This window comes from Mus caroli, unplaced genomic scaffold (genome assembly GCF_978045245.1).
Source record: "Mus caroli unplaced genomic scaffold, Mus_caroli_1 scaffold_14, whole genome shotgun sequence".
Classification (NCBI taxonomy): domain Eukaryota; kingdom Metazoa; phylum Chordata; class Mammalia; order Rodentia; family Muridae; genus Mus; species Mus caroli.
The window spans coordinates 50,172,527-50,194,849 of record NW_028227269.1 but is presented as its reverse complement, the minus strand read 5'-3'; the positions used below and the strand labels follow the sequence as shown (position 1 = coordinate 50,194,849).

The following is a 22,323-nucleotide window of genomic DNA, read 5'->3' as shown; positions in this document are numbered from 1 at the left end:
GTGTCTTATAAAGATGTTTTACTTTTAAAAACACAGTTGGCAGGTACTGTATTTTTGTTGTGGTGGTTATTAAATGCATGGTGTGTGGTGTATATGATCACTTCATTGCTACTCTGAAAGAATATAACTCATCCCTTCTCCAGCCACCCTGCTAGATGCTTCTATGTTAAAATTTAATGTGTAGTATGGCAAAGATACCTCAAAGGCATTTTGCTGCATAAGCGAAAGAACCAGACTTGGATCCTCTGAGCCCATTTTAAACCTAGTCAGGCACAGGACTGCCTGTATCCCCAACACCAGGAGGCAGAGATGGGGGATTTCTGGGGCAAGCCATCTAGTCAGACTGGCTGGAACTGGCAAGCATTAGACATGCCTCAGTAAGTAGAGAGAAGATATTTGATAATCAGCTTTGGGTCTCTACATACTCATGTATGCACATCCAGGTGTACCCCAGTGTGCTAACACACATGGACACACACAATTCCATGGACATCTAGATTTTTTTTTCTCCTCACAGTCCTTTCTTATTCATATTCTTCTGTCTCTTACATATTCTATAAGTGCATTTTACAACTTCATAGAAGCTAGCTTTAGTAAAGCACACCTATAATTCCAGCACCTAGGAGGCAAAATGATCAGTACAAATTCAAGACCAATATGGGCTACAGAGAAAATCGCAGGCTATCCTGGGCTACATAGTTGAGATTCTGTCTTAGAAAAGCATACAAATGTGATAGAGAGACAGCTCAGTGGTTGAGAGCAGCAGCTGCTCTTCCACAGGGCTGCAGTTCAGTTCCCAGCACCCACACAGCAGCCCCCAACGTCTGTACCTCCAGCTCCTGGTGCTCGCTGGCCTCTCTGGCCTCCGCAAGCAGTGGGCATGTGCACTGGGTGCACAGACACACACACGCCAAACACCATACACATAAATCCTCCTTAACACTTAAAAAGAGCAAACATAGAAACAACTACATAGAAATGCACAGTGCGCGTGCATAGTCTCAGCTCCTCAGGAGTCAAGCCTGGGCGACATAATACCTCACCTCTTCTTTAAAAAGCCAGATGTGACGAACGGACACTGGTAATCCCAGCACTTGGAAGCAGAGTGGGCTGAGCACATATTTGAAGCCAACTTAGAGCCTCTCAAAAAAATAAACTAATAAGAATCCTGAGCCGGGCGTGGTGGCACACGTCTGTAATCCCAGCACTCGGGAGGCAGAGGTAGGCGGATTTCTGAGTTCGAGGCCAGCCTGGTCTGCAAAGTGAGTTCCAGGACAGCCAGGGCTATACAGAGAAACCCTGTCTCGAAAAACCAAAAGAAAAAAAAGAATCCTGAAGAGAAGGCTTTCTAGGGTCACTTCTGATATTTTATTCTTAGCAGTGATATTTGCTGTAGACTTTTTAAAGTACATGCTCTGTTAGGCCACGGACTTTTTTTTTTTTTTTTGATATGAGATTTTTATGTATATCGAATTGTTTAATGTGATACACTTTAAGAAATGTATTGATCAGTTTTATAAATATCTAGATGTGGCTTTGTTATGAGTTTGTTTATATCCATAGGTGAGACTGTCCTATTTCTTTTTTTCTTATACTTTCTCTTGAAGCATTGAAGTTATTAACCGCATAGAATAAGGTTTCATCAAGGAGAGTCTGTGTGGCTGGAGTGATCTGCCACGTGAGACTTTTCTGAGAGACCATGTTTGAAATTGCTACTTTTTTAAAAAAAAAAAAAAAATAATGCAAAATCCATTTCTTTGTTTCTAACTTTGTAAGGTCTGTTTTGGGAGACGTTCTATGTTCTTTTTCTGTTTAAGTAAAATTTGACAAGTAAAATTTTCCAAGAGTTTTCCTAATGCATTTTTATTTTCTGATGTCTTAGCATGAAGTTGTTCTTTTTAGTCTTCTAAAATCTTACCCTTAAAGCTTGCTGTAGCCATAGTGCCCCCTCATTCTGAAGAAGATGTTTCTGTTACGCCTTCTCTCATTGCCTGCTGATCTCCGTGATTAAAATGGCCTTGTTCATGTTGAAGTTTGCTTTTGCTTCTTCATTCTCTTTTTCTTAAATTTTCATTCTTTTTTTTTTAAACCTTAAACTAACTGTCTAGCTCATAAAATTTGTAGATAAATGTTTATTGCATTTTATCTGTCCTTTGAAATGTGTTGGGATTTGCTATGTAACAAATAGAATTTTTGCACATGCCATTGTGCTATATTTGCTAATTCTTATTTGCTTATTGGCCTGTCAGTTGACTGGACTTATTCACTTCTTCCTATAAGATTTTCTTTAGCTTTTTATATTCCAAAATAACTTAATTAGGTAGATATATAGTAGTTTAGAATTATACTTTCTTGATTAATTAGTCCGATCTAGAAGTCTAGATCTTCAAAAAGATCTAGAGTCATAATCTTTTCTGAGGAGACCCACACTTTTGTCCTTACTTGATGTGGGGGCAAGCTCACCTAAGGTCTTATGTTGGCGTTTGTTTACTTGCTCTGAATCAGCTGGGGTTTTGCTTTGTAAATTTTTTTATTATTTTGTGTGAGAGTAGACATCAGAAGGCAGCTTTTAGAAAACCAAGTTCTGTCCTTTCAGCATGGGGTTGCAGGAGCACACGCAGGATTACAGTTAGGTTATCAGAGGTAACCTAACTGCCTCTCACTGCTCCATGCCCCCTGACCCCCCACCCCCACTTTTAGTTAATGTTAATTTGTCTTTATGGATAGGAAAAAGTTCCTTTCTCGGACCTAACTATGCAAGTTTTGTACTTTATCTGTATTATGTACATTTATGTCCCTGTATTTCTGTAGATCAGCTAATTAGAAACTAACCTTTGCCTCTCGTGGAAGCAAAAGCCAATAAAAATGATTTCCTCCATTTTCATCTTGATCTACTCATCTGAGTTTACAGAAACAAATGATATTCCTCTGAACTAAATTTTATGTATTTAAGCCTAGTAAATGATGTAGAGTTCTAAAAATATAATTAGTAGTTTTTAACAAGTACAAATATGAATAGAATACTTTTCACGTTAGCTATAATTTTCTGATTCAGTTTTAAAGAAACATAGAAGTATGATGAGTTAGCTTAGCTTCCATTACTAAAATGTTCCATATGGGATGTTGAAATTGTTTTATCATGATTATCAAGCTGAAGGTTATAAAATAGAACCAGTGTTAATTTTACTTTATTTATTTATTGAATTAACTTTCTACCTAGTAGATTTTTGGTTTTGGCAAATGCCAAGTTGTAACTTTTGAAATTTTTACTGAGTATAAATAAGGTTTCAGTTATAATATTACTTAGTGACATTTGAAGTGAAAATTGACTTTATAGTTTTACTTTATGAAGAATGTTAGAAAAAGTATTATTGTTGTTTTGTTTGATTGATTGGTTGGTTGACTGCAGTACCAGGAGTGAAAGCCAGGCCTCGTGGAGTAGGCACATGCTCTACCCCAGCTTCGTTCCCAGGATCCATCTTAGACTTATGAGCCCACCTTATTCTGAAAACACGAGTTAGCACCAATGTTGATTAGCTTATGTTATATGTACCTGTACCATGCTTGTGCATTTCATAGAACATACACACTTAAAATTCACTGTTTCTTTTGTTTCAAGGCTTTCTTCAATACTAAAAACCTATGGAAGTGCTTTGAAAACACCGTCAGTAGTTTATAGACAGAGACTTTATGAACTACTAATTTTGTTACCTCCTGAGACCTATAAAGGTATGTGCCTTAGACCAGAGTGTCTTGTTTGTGACCAGCTTGAGATTTGAACCAGTAGTTGCTTGGCTCAGTTAACGAATAGAAGCGATCACTTAGTACCTTTGTTCTTAGATGGTAGAGTCCTTGGGCTCACTGTTTTAGACTAAAGATTAGGTTTTTATAAACATAATTTTTTGCCAAGTGTGGCAACAAACACCTATAATTCTAGTCCCTTAGAGCCTGAGGCAGGAGGACTGTTAGTTTGAGACCAGCCTGGGCTACATAATGAGTTCCAGGCTAGTGTGAATTACATCTTACAACCCTACCTCTAAAGGAAGAAGACAGGGAGTCTAGTTCTTGTATCTTTTCATATCTTGCTTACATCTCTTGGGGAAAGTACCTGTGGCCCTACTATGCACAAAACAAGTCACAAAACTTCCAGAGGTTTTGTTGTTGTTGTTGTTGTTTATAGATTTTTATAGTGTAAATCTATTATAAATATGACTCTTCCTGGCTTCCTTATAGAATGCTATTTATCATACACGTTCCTTTCCATTGTTCTATATTATATTCCTAACTCTGTATTTCCTGCTGAGCCACCGAGGTAGAATTGATTTTACAAAGTTTATAATCTAAGTTTTGCTCTTATTAGATGCAAAAAAAAAAAAAAACAAAAACAACTTTGGATTAGTGAAGTTCAGCAGTAGATAAGATTGTCCTTTGTAGGGGCGGGGTGTGGGTGGCACAAGCCTTTAATCCTCTCTCTGGAGGCAGAGGCAGACTTACCTTCAAGGCCAGACTGGTTTACAATGCTAGTTCTAGGACAGCCAAGGCTACACAGAGAAACCCTGCCAGGGAGTAGATGGGGGTGGGGGAGGGGGGATAAGACTACATTGTTTTGACAACTTCATAGCCTTTCTTAGACCTGCTGTGTGCCTGAGGATGACCTTGAACTCCTGTCCTCCCCTGCCACTTCTGTTTCCTGTGTGCTAGAGTCACAGATTTTATTGTGCCTGATATAAAACATAGTTTTAAGATAATATGTTGCTGCTCTAAATAATTGAAGCCATTTATTTGAGGAGTTAAAATGTAGCATTTGTATTCTCTGGGACTTCTGTGTTTTTAATACTTAAACCATGTTAAGATGCATGTTACTGCCTGTATTCCCTGTGAAACTACATTTTCTTTTTGCTCATCTCCTTCTGCACATTAAGGTAATATAACGTCACATTAATTGGGAATATTAATATACAGCATGCCCTGTCCTTTGTAATCATGAGAATGGCATTGTTCCCACTGTTCCCATTGTTTCATTCTTTTGGCTCATGTGTGCCTACCAGAGTGCTCACTATCACCATGTGGTGTATGTGTATGTCCTTGGAAAGACCTGCAAAATATTTATTATTAGTTCAGCACTATCCGAAGTACTGCTCAAAAAAATAGTATATAGCAATTTCTTCATTCATCCTAGGATAATGTGGTGGTCTGGTTACATTTTCATTACTTGGTAAAGCCTTGGAGAGTTTATGAGTGAACGCAAACTCATCTGTAGTAAGTAGCGGGATAAAGATTGATGTGTGCGTTTGTCATCTGAGTTTAATGGCTGACATTGTAATCCTTGAGTTTATGAGGCTGAGGCAGGGCTAGGAAGAGTTGTGAGTTCAAGGACAGCCTGTGCTACATGATGTGATCTTGTCTGAAAAGAAAAAAACAAAGGTTTGTTTCATGTTGTCCCTAAAAGACAGTCCCTGCTTAGTTAGCTCTGGGCCTGGCTCACCCTGTGCCCTCTGAAAGTTGCCTTGGTACAGGAGACCACAGCACTCTGGGAACCATTGCAGTGCCGCACAGCGTAGAAGCCTAGGCTGCAGCAAAAGCAGCTCTCGGGGTTTGTACTTTACAGTTCATATGTTGGAATAAAAATGACAGGGTTTGAATTTTTAAACATTTAGGAAGACAGGAATATAGATGTGTATTTTCTGGTAAAAAGAACTGTAAGGAGAAAGAAAAAATCTTGAATATTTTTTTTAAATGTGTTTTCTTGGAATGGAATTTCGGTGATGCAGCTGGGAATCATATGTACTTGTGTATTTGAAGCCACCTCCAAGACATTTCTTTGGAAACAAAGTCAGGCCGGTGGTTACAGGCACTTGCTTCCAGGCTAAAGGCCTGAGGTGGACCCCAGCTCCACCTGCTGAGGAGAGAAGCCTGCCTCCCCGTGACAGCATTGTCCTCTGGCCTTCACACCTGTGCTGTGGCACATGCACGTGCTCATACAAACAAACAGATCAAAATGTAATAAAAAAAAAATCCTTTTTTAAATCTGGGTTCCCTCTCAGACAGGGGAGCAGAGCACCGAGGCTGTAGATGACTAGAAGGAAGCAGTGTTTTCTCCACACTGGAGGGCAGTTAGTTGTACGTGTGAGTGCACTTTGCTTGTGACAGTGTGCACAAGATCTGCACAGACGCAAGCCAGACCAAACCGTAACATAGAATAGGGAGGTAGATGCGAGGCCCCAGGCCAAGCTGAGGCGCTGTTGGTGATTGACAGCTACCAGGAGAGGAAGAGTTAGTTCTCTTTAAGGTGTGGCCTCTGGTAACTCCCACTCACCCCACTTGATAGCCAAACTGTAAGAGTGTGTAAGACACAAAGTTGAGTGGATAGAACGAGGGTGGAGAGATGGCTCAACCGTTAAAGGCTAGGCTCACAACCAACAATGTAAGAGAGTGGTAAAATAGAGGGTAGATTGAGAGAAGATGGAGGAGACAGGTGGAAGTGGCCAAAGGCATTCATGAAATTCTTGAAGAATTAATCTTTAAAATTTTATTTTTTTGTTTTTTGTTGTTTCTAGACAGAATTTCTATGTGTAACAACCCTGGCTGTCTGGTGGGAGTGGTAGGTAGCCGTGGGGGTGGTGGTTTTTAAAGAAACAAATCCAGGGACCTACTATGTATTTCTCAAAAAAAAAAAAAAAAATTCTTAACTTTTCCTCAATCTTTTTAGAATCTATCTACTTTTTAATGTGAATTTTAAGACATGATTTTTATAATATTTTTCTATTTTATAAATATATTTATAGACTTTATTATTTTATATTGTTTTTATAAAAGTATAGAAAATTATAATATAACTTACAGAAATTCGCCTGCCTCTGCCTCCCAAGTGCTGGGATTAAAGGCGTGCGCTACCTCTGCCGGGCACTCGGAACATTTTTTAAGAACTGAAGTAATGTTCTTGATGGTAGTTCAGCAAATAACAATGTTTTTCTCAAAGAATAATTCCGGCCAAGCATGGTAGCTCACACATGTAATCCCAGCTTTCCTGAGCTGGGGCAGAAGGATCCGGTCAGGGTCAAGGCTAACGGAATAAGACTCAAACTCAGAAAAAAAAGAGGAGAGCGATAGTAAGTGACTGGCTCTGATGGCTGTGGAATAGAATTTTGAGTTAATTTTTTATTTTCTGTCTTAGGTTTGATGTAGATAAGCTCTTTCTCCAGAATCAATTAGGCAAAGAATCATTTTAACTAAGAAATATTTCCACTATTTTCACACTTACGGTAGCACAAAAACACTTCCTGCCTGTACTGACAACACTCGTTTTACTCAGTGTCACATGATGGTAGTTAGACTCACAGACATTCCTCTACTCACCTCGGATTTGTTGTGTTAAGCCCTCATTGGCTCCTTGCTACCCTCTCTTATTAGAGTTAGAGTTATAATTCCATCAGCCAGTCCAGGCAGCACAAACCTGAGAAACTGAGTCGGCAGGTGAGCTAGACAGCAGCCTGTGCTTTAGATTGCAGTCATGCTAGCCTGAGTAATTAGTGAGACTTGTCTCAAAATAGAAAGCGTTTGAGGACTACAATCCAGGCGACAGATTTCTTACCTAGTGTGTGCAGGCCCATCCCAGCACTGCAAAATAAGTGGAAGTCCTCCACAGCACCTAGCACAGCTCCGAGAAGTGTGTGTGCAGCGCAGCACAGCACAGCGCTTAGTTAGAAGCTCTGGTTCTAGCCCAGCCTCCTGGCTTCAGTCTGACTACATTACGATCTCTGACAGTTCCTGTTTGCTTGTCTGACCTTACAACATTCCTTAGAGAGAGCTCTTTCCTAAGTTGCTTGTATGTTTTACAGCATCTATTATCTTTAGTAAATTCTTGTTACTAGTGTTATACTTCGTAGTACAATAAAGTTTTTAAAGTTTTAAATGTAATCTCATTACCAAAATTTCATGTTTTAAAAATTACTAAAACGTCAAATCTCTATACAGTGTCCAAATTTGGAGCTGTCTCATAAATGCTAATATCCAACACAGAATGACCCATCACATCTACCTGGTGTTACCTGTAGGTCCACCACCAGTTAAAAAACAAAGGATAGCACATTAACAAACTAAATTGTACCAGAGAGCTATCATCATCAAAATCCAGTCTATCTGTAGTTCTATATATTATATATAAACATAAGTCTATATGTTTATAGTTTTATAGAACAGATAATGTTGTTTCTTCAAATGAATTAAATGAAGGAAAACATAAGATAGATTCAAAGAGACAAGATATATCAACTGCCTGCAACATGTAGACCTTATATACATCTGAATTCCACCATAGAAACATATGTAAAATCATATCACACAATTGGAAATTTGGGTGCAGAGTATATATTTGATGTTTAGTGACTTTTAAAATATGAAATTATGTTGGTAAGATTATGCTTCAAATGAAATGTTCATAACTTTAGTGATCACACTTTTGTGGATAGAATGATACGCTGTTTTAGGTAACTTCAAAGTAGCAGGAAGGATGCTAGGTAGGCGTGAGTTAGGATTATTCCGGCTGGCGCAAGCAGTGCTGAGCACATACAATGCAGGGATGTAGGTTAGAGCACTGCTGTTTCCTTTAATGCTTCACCTTTGTCATAATAAAAGTGTAATATTTTCAGCTTCAGCTCTTTTTAAAACCAGTTTCTTCCCACCCTCTGCCTTTCTTTTTCTTTTAAAAGGAGATTGTAATATGTCCAGGAGGGCTTCCAACCAGGTCCTGGACTCAAGCAGTCCTCCTGTGTAGATGGAATTATGGGAGTATCCAACCTTACCAGGCTAACTTTCTTTCCTGGTGCTAATAAGTGAATTAGAGACATACAGGTCAGTATGTCTCTTGGTCAGTGCGGGCTAGATGCAGGGCAAGTGTCATGCTACTACTGAGCTACATACCTAGCCTTGCTTAGTTATTTTATTTTGTTTTGATACAAGGTCTCTGTATAGTCTTGGCTGCTCTAGAGCATAATATGTAGACCAGGCCAGCCTTGAACTCAAAGAGAACTTCTTGCCTTTGACTCCGAGTGCTTGGATTAAAGGCATCTCGGCTGGGTGTTTTGTTTGCTCTTTTCTTCCCCTTTCTTTTCTGTTAAAAGAAAAAAACCACAGTTATTCATATGCTTAAGGCATGAGAGAATCGAACTCACCCACTTTTGTACTTCATGTAGTTTTGTTTTAAACAGTGGTAGCATGCACTTACTGCTTGCTAAAAGGCATATACTTCACATTGTCATTTCACCAGCTGTTTGTAGCCTTGGAAGAAGTGAACACACAACTGTGCTATTCATGTGTAATGCAGTTGCCAAATGGGAAATATTCTTAGGCTGTCACACTTTAAACTTGGTCAGTGCGGGCTAGTCCTCAGCCTGAGCTTCCTTTAATCTCGAGCGCTAAGGATAAAAGCTAGTACTCAGTTGCTAACTGCTGTTCTTCTCTGACTCAAGGGAACCTCTGTGCTATCCTCAAAGAACTGGCTGCCGAACTGACTGCCCCTGATACCCAAGCGGCAGCATCTACGTGCTTACTGCCAGCCCTGTGCCATCCGGATGACCTCTTGATATTAAGTCCTTTGCTGCAAGAAACCGACCATAGGTTTATTGAAGAGCAGGTATGGTAGTTTTAAAATAGCTGTTGGGATTTTTATCTGGAATGATTTTTCAGCCCTCGTATGCCTTTTTCCCCGTGTAGCTCCTGCTTGGCAATGGCGTTGCCTGTGGAAGTCTAGAATATGACCCTTATTCTATTTATGAGAAGGATGTAGAAGGAGACTCTGTGCCTAAGCCCCTGCCTCCAGCACTGTCTGTGATTAGCTCTGCATCCAAGCTCTTTGGGGTTGTCTGTGCTAATGTGGATGAAGCTCAGAGGTAAATCTCTTTAATAACTGCTTATCCTGAACTATGTCTTCCACTTCAGTGAACACATTGCCGGTGGGTGAGAGGGGTGCCATTAGATGACCTCGCTAACCTAAGAGTTTCTCATCTGACAGGTATAGATTAAGTATGTTTTCATGTAGCTAATATTGATAAGAACTTACTAAATGCAAACCAGGCATTTGCTATAATTCTAGCATAGAGGAAGCAGAGGTTTTGAAAATACCACAGGGTAATTAATGATTCCTCAGTTAATCAGATCCCAGTTTCTTACCTGATGACCTCAGCGTAAACCTATGATAGGGATCAAAGTCTCCTACTCAGGAGGTACTGTTCTCAGAGAACCAGGAGTCCACAGAGCTGACAATCCCCATTCACGCTCCCATGGTCTCTTCTCTCCGTCCCCCCTCGCCTTTCATTCTAAACCACAGGACATTTGACTTGAATCGTGACTGTTATCCTGTCATTTGGTCTAATCATATCTCCCAGTGGACAGCAGCTAGGTAGAAAGTTTACCTTAGTCTCTTAGAGAAAACGTAAACAACAGTCTTGTCATGAAGTTATTTCTGAAGCAAGTTTGATGTCGTTTATGAATAGCCTGCGTCCTCTGCCAGCCTTCTGATAAAAGGAATATTCTTCCCTTTACAACAGAATAACTATTATTCTTGAAGACAAGTGTCTGATACATGATGTAGAGTTTCAAAGAGATGACTTCTTAATTTTACTACATTTAAGGAAGTTTAATTGTACTCATTATTTTCCCTACCTAGGTTATAATACTATGGTAAATATTCAGGGTTTGGAAGAAGGGTTTCTTTGTTGTAATTAAAATGTTCAGACATAACAAAACAAAGCCTGTTCCTCTGTATCGATTTTTTTGCTGTTTCGATTTAACTGAATGAAAATGATGGGCAGTAGCTTGGAGGGCTGTTTGTTGTTTGTGTGATTCGGTTTTAAGGAAATGGCCTTGCAGAATCCCAGAAACAGAAAGTAGGTTGTTGTAACTTAGTGGCTTCCTGTGGATGTCCTTAGAGACCCATAGGAGAGAGGCTGTGTGAACAGCCTCCTGTTGTCCCACTCTGCACTCTTGTTAATGACAGGTCTGTGTGTGCTCGTGTGTGTACAGGTGCATGTGCATGCAGGTAGAGGTCAGACGATAGCCACTGGTTTATTTCTCAAATCACAATCTAGTAACTTTTTAAATCAAGTCTCTCTGTGGTCTGGAGCTGGCGCAGTGGGGCAGCAGCAGAGATCCTCCTGTCTCTGCCTCCCCCGCACTGTGACCACAGGGCCAGCATTGTTTTACATCAGCGCTGGGCATTGAGTTCCTGTCTTTACTGCCTGAGCTGTCTCCGGCCATACTCTAGACACTAGTCCTGTATGTGCTCTGTTTCTGCATATCTAGATAAGAACTGGCGTAATTAAAGTGCCCATACTTAGTCAGTATGGTGGTGCCAACTGTAATCCCAGCACTGGACTGCTGAGGCAGAATTTCAGTTACAGTGGAGCCTGGGCTGCACAGGGAAACCCTCTCTCAGTAACAAAATATCAAAAAGTAAGAGGAAAACAGAAAAGTTTTTTTAAAAAACAAAACATTTTTAAATGTTTCAAAGCATTTTATTATTACAGTGATCGGCATTATGTTTGAACAGTTATGAAGAAACCTGCTAAGGGGTTATTCAAGTTTAAAATATAGGGGGTTTTTTCATGTATTTATGTATTTAGGATAGAAATTATTGGGGCCAAAAAAACATGACCCAGAGCTAATCTTATTGATTATTAAATATAATCTTATTGATTACTTAGTGCTTATTGCTCTGTTAGAGAACCAGAGTTTGAGTCCCAGCACCCACACTGGCAGCTCACAAATACCCATAACTCCAGCTCCAGGGCTCTGAAGTCAGCCTCTGGCTTCCTTGCATGCACACACACAAACAGGCAAAGCATATACAAACACATATAAATAAAATACAGTTTCTCATGCTGGGCGTGGTGGCACACTCCTTTAATCCCAGCACTGGGGAGGCAGAAGCAGGTGGATTTCTGAGTTCGAGGCCAGCCTGGTCTACAAAGTGAGTTCCAGGACAGCCAGGGCTACACAGAGAAACCCTGTCTCGAAAAACAAAAACAAAATACAGTTTCTCTGTGGGAGATCTGAGGACAGAGTGCAGCAAACAGTTCTCTCCTCCCACCATGCAACTGAGGGATTCAGCTTGGTTTATCAGACTTGGTGGCAAGCACCCTCACCCATGGTACTGTCCTACTCCCCAGTCGTCATCCTTGTTGTCGTTATCATCATCATCATCATTTCATTTATGAAATCATTTATGTATGAGCACACTGTCACTGTCTTCAGACACACCAGAAGAGGGCATCAGATCCCATTACAGATGGTTGTGAACCACCATGTGGTTGCTGGGAATTGAACACAGGACCTCTGGAAATGCAGTCAGTGCTCTTAACTGCTGAGCCATCTCTCCAGCCCCCAAACCTCTGTTTTAAAGTGGCATTTAAAAAAAAAAAAAAAGCCTTGCTCTCACTGACCTCGAGCTGAGGCACCTCCTGTCTCATCCTCCTGACTATCAGGATGGCAGCCTTCGAGCTCTGCCTGGGTTATGTAAGCTACTTGATAAGAGGCCAAATTCTGTAATATTAAAGGTCAGGCACTCCAAATTTTTTATATAATTGTCAACATTGAATAAATGAATTTGGATATTCTCAAATAATAGCATTCAGTTTTGACAGCTTTCTGTCAATCTAATAAATACCTGTGGTAATCAGTTTATAATAGAGAAAAATTATTTTTGCTTATAAATTTAGAGGTTTCGATCAGTGGTTGAACCAGTGGATGTGTGTCATGTTAGGACTGCCTAGCAGGGCAGAAGTACCTACCTTGCAGTCGGGACGCAAGAAGGTGGAGACCGGGGTCCTCGGTCCTCTTGGAAGACTCACCTAGTGACCCCAAAGCCTCCCAGTAGGCCCCACTCACCTGGACTCTTAGCTAGGGATCACAGGCCCTTAGCACACAGTCTTGAGAACCCAGCCATAACACCAGCCCTGGGATATATTCCCACAGTCACAGCTACCACAAGCGATTGAGAGAGCACAAAGTATGAGGTTTTACAATGTTAAGGACTACCCATTTAGCGCACTCGGGAGGCAGAGGCAGGCGGATTTCTGAGTTCGAGGCCAGCCTGGTCTACAAAGTGAGTGCCAGGACAGCCAGGGCTACACAGAGAAACCCTGTCTCGAAAAACCAAAAAAAAAAAAAAAAAAAAGGACTACCCATTTTTTAAAGAACATTTTTCCCCATGTTCCAGGAAAATTAGACCGGAAGTTAGGAGTGGGAAAAAAAAATCAAATTACAGGTACCGAATTAGCTGAATTTTCCCAAGGGAAAACAATCTCTAAGACAGACATTTGTAATGTTTTTTCACAAACTAATGCTTTCCTCCCTGCTGATTAATAAAAATACTTTCCTATTGGTTATGATATATCTTTTCTTAAAATGTTTCGAGGTGTTGGGTGACAGTTTGTCACGTTAGTAGTTACCACAAAATACAGTAGTAACAGGAGCTCAGCTGCTCCCTCCTTGATTTGACTTGACAATCTTTGCTGCATTTAGCTCTTGTTGCTTCTGATTTCAGGGTTCTGATACTGGAGCAGCTTTTGAACAGCATAAAGCACACCAAAGGAGCTCGTCAGCAAACCGTTCAGTTGCATGTTGTTTCTGCCATTTCCAACTTACTGAAGGTAATTGTCTTAGTTTGGGTTTTATTGCTGTGAACAGACACTATGACCAAGGCAACTCTTATAAGGACAACATTTAGTTGGGACTGGCTTACAGGTTCAGAGGTTCCATCCATTATCATCAGGGCAGCATCCCAGCAGGCATGAGTCTGGAGGAGCTGAGAGTCCTCATCTCTTTTTCCAAAGGCTTCCAGGCAGCTAGGACCAGGGTCTTAAAACCCACACCCACAGTGACACACCTACTCCAACAAAGCCACACCTCCTAATAGTGCCACTCCCTAGCCCAAGCATACCCAAACCATCATAGTAATTTTACTGAAATTCACATAAATGCTTGCTATTTTGGAATGCTTTATAATAACTAGGTTGTGTGCCGATGCCTTTGGAGAAGTTTATTATTCATTTTTCTTAATCTCTGCCAGGCATGGTTAGGCTGAGGGCTGTGGACCAAATCCAACTGCTGCAGTATGTTCATTAGTCATCGATTTTTATGGACATAGCAATTAGTGATTTCTGTGTTCTTGGTTTGTTGGGTTTTTTGTTTGTTTTTTTGTTTGTTTACATGATGAACATACTTGATTGACAAGAATATGCATTCCAAATTAGATCAGAAAATTTGCTCTAATTGTACATTTTAATTGTTTTTCATCTACTTTAGTATGTGGCTGGCTCTAAACAAAGCTTAGGTCCAGAAGTGAGAAGACTTGTCCTAACACTAGTGTTGGGAGCACTCGAAAGCCCCACCCCCCTGCTGAGATGTGCAGCTTCGGAAGCATGGGCTAGATTAGCCCAAGTGGTTGATGATGGGGCCTTTACTGCTGGATTAGCTCAAGTTAGCTTTGACAAGTAAGTGATTTCTTAATGATCGTGGGCTGGTACCAAAATGGGATATAGTTTGCTGTTGAATGCAACTAATAAGAATGTTGTTCTGTAATTAACTTAAAGAAATTTTGCATTTTTTAAGATGAAGGAAACCCTCTTGGTCTGAAGAATGATCACTGTTATATGGATATTGTAATTGGCCATCAATAAATAGACTCTAGGACAGTGGGACAGTTCTGTTGTGTTGAGTACAGATGATAAGTGGTGGAAGCAGTCTGTAGGGAGAGCCATAGACTGCGGACCACAAGAGATGGCTGCTCTTGACCTCAGTGACTTTTTTTTTTTTTTTTGGTTTTTTGAGACAGGATTTCTCTGTATAGCCCTGCCTGTCCTGGAACTCACTTTGTAGACCAGGCTGGCCTCGAACTCAGAAATCCGCCTGCCTCTGCCTCCCGAGTGCTGGGATTAAAGGCGTGCGCCACCACGCCCGGCCTCAGTGACTTTTGAAAGGCCACTCAGTCCTTCCAGCCAGTTGTCTTGAACTGTTCTGAAGAGATGGTTGGTAATATAGTCTTACTTATTTAAGAATGTTTAAAATAACACTAAAACAATTACAAATAAGATTATGCCTGGTGTGGTGGTAGCGCTACTCATAAAACTCAAGAAACAAGCAGAATTGCCACCAGTTTCCTTTCAGACCAGCATGGGCTACATAGCAAGACCCTGACTCCTTAGCATTGATGGTTATGAGTTTATTGTAAATACATCGACTGGTTAGTAGCTGTGCGGGTGATGTGAGTGCTTTGGTCCTGGCTCGGATCTCCCCTCTGCTGCATTTAGTAGTCATTCTGTGGAATTTCACCTGCCTCTTGCAGTCATCTGTAAAGTGCAGCAGGGATTACACAGCCACAGATTGTTGTGGGGAAGGAAGAGCTCAAGGGCCTAAATACACTTCAATTCCCAGTAAATAATAACTTCCCTCATAGTTTTAGTATAACTGTTCTTTTTTTTTTAATATTTAATTTATATATTTTATTATATGTAAGTACACTTGTAGCTGTCTTCAGACACTCCAGAAGAGGGCATCAGGGTTATGGATGGTTGTGAGCCACCATGTGGTTGCTGGGATTTGAACTCAGGACTTTTGGAAGAGCAGTTGGTGCTCTTAACCGCTGAGCCATCTCACCAGCCCAGTATAACTGTTCTTAAACTGACGTGATGGAATTCAAATGTCCCCATGTACCTTTTTAAAAATGTGACCTAATAATAAAATAGTACTAATACCAACCCTATAAAATGTATGTATCTGTGTTTATGTCATATATAATGTATATGTGTACATATGTTGTATTACTGAGTGCAAGTATATATGTCATGTACAGTGTGCATCTCTGAGTGGTCATGATGAAAAACTGGTAGGGTGTGGTGGTGCACACCTTTAGTCCATCATTCCAAAGCAGATTCAGGCATATCTCCCTGAGTTCTAAGCCAGCCTGGCCTACACAGTGAGACCTTGCCTTCAAATTAAAAGAGAAAAAAGAAAAATGAAAGATACCTTTCCGCTTACTTCAGAATGTTTCATTCCTTTATAACAAATCTATCTTTTAATTTTATAAGTATTCTTATGAAAAGTTCGTCTATGTAACAAGTTACATTCATTGAAATATTTTTAGTTCCATTTATTTATTGTGAATGTTTGTGCATGTGTGAGTGGTGCACATGTATGTATATAGGTACTTGTGTGTGTGTGAATGCATGTATATTCTTGGATGTCCATGTATGTGTGGTGGTGTGCGTGTATGTATGTGGGTGTGCCTCTCCCACGGCATGCATGTGGAGCTCAGAGCACAGTGTATGGGAATAGACTCTGTCCTGCAGTTGGAGTCCTGGGCTGACCTTGGGTCACCAGCCCTTGCCTGCTGAGCCCCACATGCGTGACTTGTCTTTGCTTTGTCTTTTTGTGCTTGTTTTTATTTTTATTTCTGTATGTGCAGATTGAAGTCAGCGAGGGATGTGGTTACCAGAACAGGCCACTCACTGGCTCTGGGATCCTTGCATAGGTACTTAGGGGGCATAGGGCCTCAGCACTTGAGTTCTTGCATTGGAGTCCTTTATACCCTGTCTCAGGACAGCACTTCTCCTGACGTGCAGGTGAGTACCTCATGCGACACCCTCCTCAAAATCCATGACTTGTCCATGATTCACATGCTGGTTTTACTGACAACTAATATTCTGTGTTAAATATCAAAGCTTGGATAGACTTTAAGAATTCAAATCTTTTTTCCACTAATACTTATGAGTAACCAAAGTCAACGACAATCAGTATCCTTTCTAAAAAATGGATAACTCTTTATTTCAACTAACACCATCTGAGTTTGTTAGACACTCGCCACTGTGCAGCGTTCTTCCAAATACACTGGCATAGTTGGTCCTCATGGTAATTTATAGTATAATGTCCCTTAGAGGGGATCTGAGGCTTTCAGAAGCAAAGTACTTCTTCAAGCTAATAAGTTGAATAAGATTAAAAAGCAAACAAATGAACAGATTAGAGACTGAAAATCCACATTAACCAGTATACCATACATTGTGTGTCACCCATTTCTATCAGTTTCACCATTCCTCTGGCATCTTAATCAAATCTGGATTGAGTTCTGTTCTCTTAATGGTGGGGTGCTTTGTTTTGTTTTGCTTAGACGGGGTTTCTCTCTGTAGCCCTGGGTGTTCTGGAACTTGCTCTGTAGACCAGGCAGGCCTCGAACTCAGAGATCAGTCTCCATCAACCTCCCCAGTGCTGACATGTGCCATGACATTAAAGACATGTGCCATGACACCTGGCTGTGCTGCTGCTTTTGCAGGCCATGCTTCATCCATATATCCTTGGGGCTTCTGTTTCATTTAGTTTACAGCAGTCTTACTACATAGCTCTGGCTGGCCTGGGACATGTCGTCAGTTACACTTCCTCAACGTCTCAAGCGTTCTATTTTGCCTATTTTCCTTTTCTCTTTCTACTTGTATATGTCCCCAAATTTTATAAATGACCTTAACTGTTTTTAATTATTTCCTTCCAGTCTTTCCTAGATGTGTAACCAGATTTGTCTAAAATGTTTTATTTTACAGCCTCTGCTGAAAAGCTTGGCAGGCTGCTCAAGTTTGGGCTGTTTTGATTAATTGGTTTAAATTGGTTTGATTTTTTTTTTTTTCAGGACTGAGGATTGGACCCAGGACCTATTTATGTCAACAGCCAAATCCTCACCAATGACCCACATCCCAGACTTTTGTGCCTCTTACACAGGGACTCACTAAGTTCTCCAGCCTGGCCTTGAACTTGCTCTTATCTAGGCTGCCCTTTGACTGCCTGGGCCCTGAGTAACTGGGACAAGCTTGAATCACCACCACCCTGGCATGCTGTTTCACTTCACTTTGTCTTATTTTGAAGTCAGGTCTCACCAAGAAGCCCAGGCTGGCATCATGATCCTCCTGAACCAGTGTGTCCCTCTTAACCAGCTTCTCAGCCCACACAAGACCCATCTATCTCTGTTACTGTCCCCAAGACAGACTCTCCTACAGAAGCCTGTCTGCTCTGCTTCCAGTATCCTCTTTTTTTTTGTTTTTGTTTTTGTTGTTTTTCGAGACAGGGTTTCTCTGTGTAGCCCTGGCTGTCCTGGAACTCACTCTGTAGACCAGGCTGGCCTCGAACTCAGAAATCCACCTGCCTCTGCCTCCCAAGTGCTGGGATCAAAGGCGTGCGCCACCACCGCCCCGCTTCCAGTATCCTCTGGATACTTAAAGCTTTTCCTTTTGTTCTTCCTCCTCATACCTAATATTATTACATTTTAGTTTTTATAGCGTGTATTAATGACATATCATGGTTGTAGATAATGTGTGTGGAGCATTTCATCCCCTTTACCATCTCATGTCCCCTCACTGATTTCCTTCCTTTTCCCAACTGTCCCGATCACGTCCATGGCTGCCTCCTCTTGTCTTTTTCCAATTCTTCTTCCTCCTCTTCCTCTCCTACTCCCCCTCTTCTTCCTTCTTCTTTTTTATATTTTATGTAAGTGGAATTCGACAGTATGCTCTCTGATGTCTAGCTTTCTTCATTTTTATTATTTATATGAACAATAAGGCATTTATAACAAACTAGATTTAGCCAAGCTGTTAGCTACAATATTGTCCTGGAATTCTTACTGCTAAGCAATCTCTAGATATATCATTCTAAATTTGATGGTTGTGTGAATTGGTTTTCTGTTTCATATTAAAGGTAAGGATTTTCTTGACTAGAGAGATGACTCAATGGCTAAGAGCAGTTGCTCATGCAGAATACCTGGGTTCAGTTCTGGCCACTCACAACCATCTGTCAGTCTAACTTCAGGGGACCCAGCATCCTCACCTGGCCTCTGTGGTCCCCAGGTGTGCATGCGGCACACATATGTACACACACAAAACACTCACACAGATGGGTGTCTTCCTAAAGACTTCTTTAATCTTGCAGAGCTCACTTCTCTCTTTTCAGATTGGTAGCGGCACATCCATTCCCTAATTTCCATTGCTTTTTAAGTTGCTAAAAACAAAGACCAGTCTAGTGACTTGTGTTTTGTGATGTGGCTGTGACATTTTATTTCTGTCTGACTTTGCAGACCTGGGCACTCCACTCCTTGTCACTGACCATTGATTCTGCAGGTGCACTCTATCACGTGCATGTGGAGTCTACCCTGTCACTCATCGTCATGTTGTTGCTAAATGTGCCTCCAACTCATGCGCAAGTTCACCAGAGTCTTGGTCGCTGCTTGAACGCCCTCATTACCACGTTAGGCCCAGAGCTACAAGGTATGCAGAGGCCACGTTGTGATGTGTTACAAGGAGAATACACACATAGAAATAACTTAAGGCTTAGTCTCTCTGCTTAGCATATAGGAAGTGTTCAATATGTTTTGTTAGATGAAGGTTTCTATTTAGTCAGCCTGGTGTCTCCTACCTTGAAAGACAGAAGTGCCATATTTAGAGAGATAGGATATATCCTAAAAAAAAAAAAAAGTACTTGCCTACATAATTACAGTGACAAACATAAAGTCCTCTATAGGTGGGTAGCATAAAGAACTGCTCTGCCAGAAATAAATAAATCCAAAGTTTCAAACAGTCAAGCTTCTTCAGATTATACAGTATATGATTATAATACATGAAAATAACTCTCAAACAATATAGCAGAGTTAAGTTGATTGGCAATTTTTTTTTAAAGATTTATTTATCATTATATGTAAGTACACTGTAGCTGTCTTCAGACACTCCAGAAGAGGGCGCCAGATCTCACTGTGGATGGCTGTGAGCCACCATGTGGTTGCTGGGAATTGAACTCAGGACCTCTGGAAGAGCAATCAGTGCTCTTAACTGCTGAGCCATCTCTCCAGCCCAGATTGGCAATTTCTAATTATACCTTTTTACCAAATTTTATATTTCATGTGTATTTGGTAAAACCTGTAAATTGTCTTGGATTCTTCTATTAAGAACAAGCTACTGAGCTGATGAGATGGCTCAGCAAGTAAAGGCACTTCTTACCAAGCCTAAGAACCTGAGTTTCAGTCCTAGGCCGCACATGGTGGACTGAACAAACCAGTTCCTGCCAGGCTGTCCTTTGACCTTCACACACCCAAATACAAGCACGAAAAGTCAAAGATTAAGAACAAGATAGTCTACCAGTATGTTACTTTATTATTCTGTGTGTGTGTGTGTGTGTGTGTGTGTGTATGTACCTGTATGTGCAAAAACCTCCTTCATGCCTCATGCTAAACATACACTTTGCCACTGACTGGTGCCCCAGCCCATGTATCTGCTTTTGTGGTAGAAATTTGACTTGACAAATCTATGAAGAAATTTTAATGACTTTAAATCTTTATATATGTTTAAAGAGGAGTTAGGCTTTATAGGCTAATTATTAAAAGGTGTTGGCTTTTTCTTTCAGGTAGCAATACTTCCGTGTCCGCCTTAAGGACTTCCTGTCTGCTGGGCTGTGCAGTGATGCAGGATCACCCAGGCTGCCTGGTCCAGGCTCAGGCCATCTCTTGCCTTCAGCAGCTTCACATGTTTGCCCCACGCCATGTCAACTTGTCTAGTCTGGTCAGCTGCCTCTGTGTGAGTATCAGTATAAGGAGTTCCTAATTTCTGAAACTCGTATTCCAACTTAGTTGGTTTTTAGACTATGTAAATTATGCTATGTTTGGCTGTTTTCTTTCAGTCTGTTCTAGAAAGGAGAGGACCACTTTCATGCATCTACCTCTAAGCCTCTCAAACATGGGTTGTTTTTCTCCCATTAGTGTTGAACATAAATTCTGGAGTATTTACTCATTAATGGAGGCCCTTACTGAGTGCTATACTACTGTACTCACTGTACAAGTTACACGTTCTGGAGGACCTGCAGATGGTTTGTGTGGTCCTGGTTTTCTTCTGTTGTAATTATATCAGAAGTTCTGACACAGGTGGATAAGGGAGAGTTGGGGAGATGGCTTAGTGGACAACAGTGTTTGCACTGTGAGCATAGAGGCCTGAGTGTGACAGCAGCGCCCATGGAAAAGCAGAGCTGTAACTAGGGAGTAGACATGGGTAGGTGCCCTCTTCACAGCCCAGCAATGACGCTGAGCTAACTCTAGGCTCAATGACAGATGGTTTCCCAAAGGACTAAGGCTGAGAGTAATATAGTAGAATCCTGGAAGCCATCTGTGAACTCCATGTTCTCTTGGAGTGGCATGCCCAACACACGCACACACGCACACAGACACACACATGTAAGCAGAGGGAGAGATGTCTTGGCTACATACACATCATGTCTGGGTCTTTATAATGTATCTATCGAATGCAGAGAGCTAAAGCCAGTCAACCGGAAGTTCTGATCAAGTGGTTCATAGACATTTGGCTTTGATGATTTTTCTAGGGCATGGCCGATGTCTGTCCAGACTTGCCTGAACAGTTGAGCTCCAGGATCATGATGAATGTGATCCAGCACAAAGTTAGAGACGTCCCTAAATGTTATCTGCGAGTCCTTCTTGTTGGAGGAGGGTTGGTTTTTGTTGTTTCGTTTTAACTTGGTCGTGTTCTCCAGCATAAATGTGAGTGATGTGCAACAGTGTCACCCTGTTGGACACACATAAAGGCAGTCCTTTCGTTTTAAAGCCTGAAGCAAACTATGTAGTATTTCAGAGCTTAAAAGAAACATCTAAAGCTCTCACATCATCCCATCTTTTGTAGAATGATGTTTGCATCATTAAAGCAAATCTTTAAAAGATAGTCTGAGGACCACAGCATTGAGCAGTTTACCAAATGTAGTCGTAGCTTGGTGTAATCCCCTCTCTCCTGGATTCCTTGCCCAGTTGCTATCTTTATTATTTTGTTATTGCCTTTGTGAGTTCTGTGAGATGATCGTAGTCATTCTTTTGTCACTTCCTAGCTGTGTAGTGTCCCATAACGTCCCCCAGGCTCAGCCAATTATCTGTTAAACACGAGCAATGCACAGATACCAGATGTAGTAACACACGGACCACTCAGTGAAACAGCATTGACACATCGTGAGTAATGCATAATATCAGTTATTGATGCTAAATGTCATAAAACTTTTAAAAGATGATGTAGCTAACTGATATGAGTCAACCACATGTTAGGGAAATGGCAGAGAAAAGATTTTTATCTTCACCACCCAAGGACAATTTCTCCCAAGAATATTAGTTTTTACATTTGAAGAATTTTTACCATACTCAGTTACTGAAAAAATATCCCATTCTATTTCAAGTTGATCTGACTTTAAGAACATCGAAGCACTGCTCTATTTAAATGGGGAGCAAAGGTCCCCTACCTGAGTCATGGATTCACTTAG

General features: G+C 40.9%; 1 protein-coding gene across 4 annotated transcripts in view; it reads left to right on the top strand.

Moving 5' to 3' along the window:
* The window catches only part of Heatr5a (HEAT repeat containing 5A), a 104,711-nt gene that overhangs the window by 35,367 nt on the left and 47,021 nt on the right, over window positions 1-22,323 (top strand). For all 4 annotated transcript variants that reach the window (XM_021178967.3, XM_029484723.2, XM_029484724.2 and 1 more), the window contains exons 14-21: window positions 3,620-3,729; window positions 9,468-9,631; window positions 9,712-9,887; window positions 13,541-13,646; window positions 14,302-14,489; window positions 16,460-16,616; window positions 19,103-19,292; window positions 20,422-20,591. In XM_021178967.3, the coding sequence (XP_021034626.1) occupies window positions 3,620-3,729; window positions 9,468-9,631; window positions 9,712-9,887; window positions 13,541-13,646; window positions 14,302-14,489; window positions 16,460-16,616; window positions 19,103-19,292; window positions 20,422-20,591 (1,261 nt within the window). The remainder of the gene's footprint in view (window positions 1-3,619; window positions 3,730-9,467; window positions 9,632-9,711; window positions 9,888-13,540; window positions 13,647-14,301; window positions 14,490-16,459; window positions 16,617-19,102; window positions 19,293-20,421; window positions 20,592-22,323) is intronic.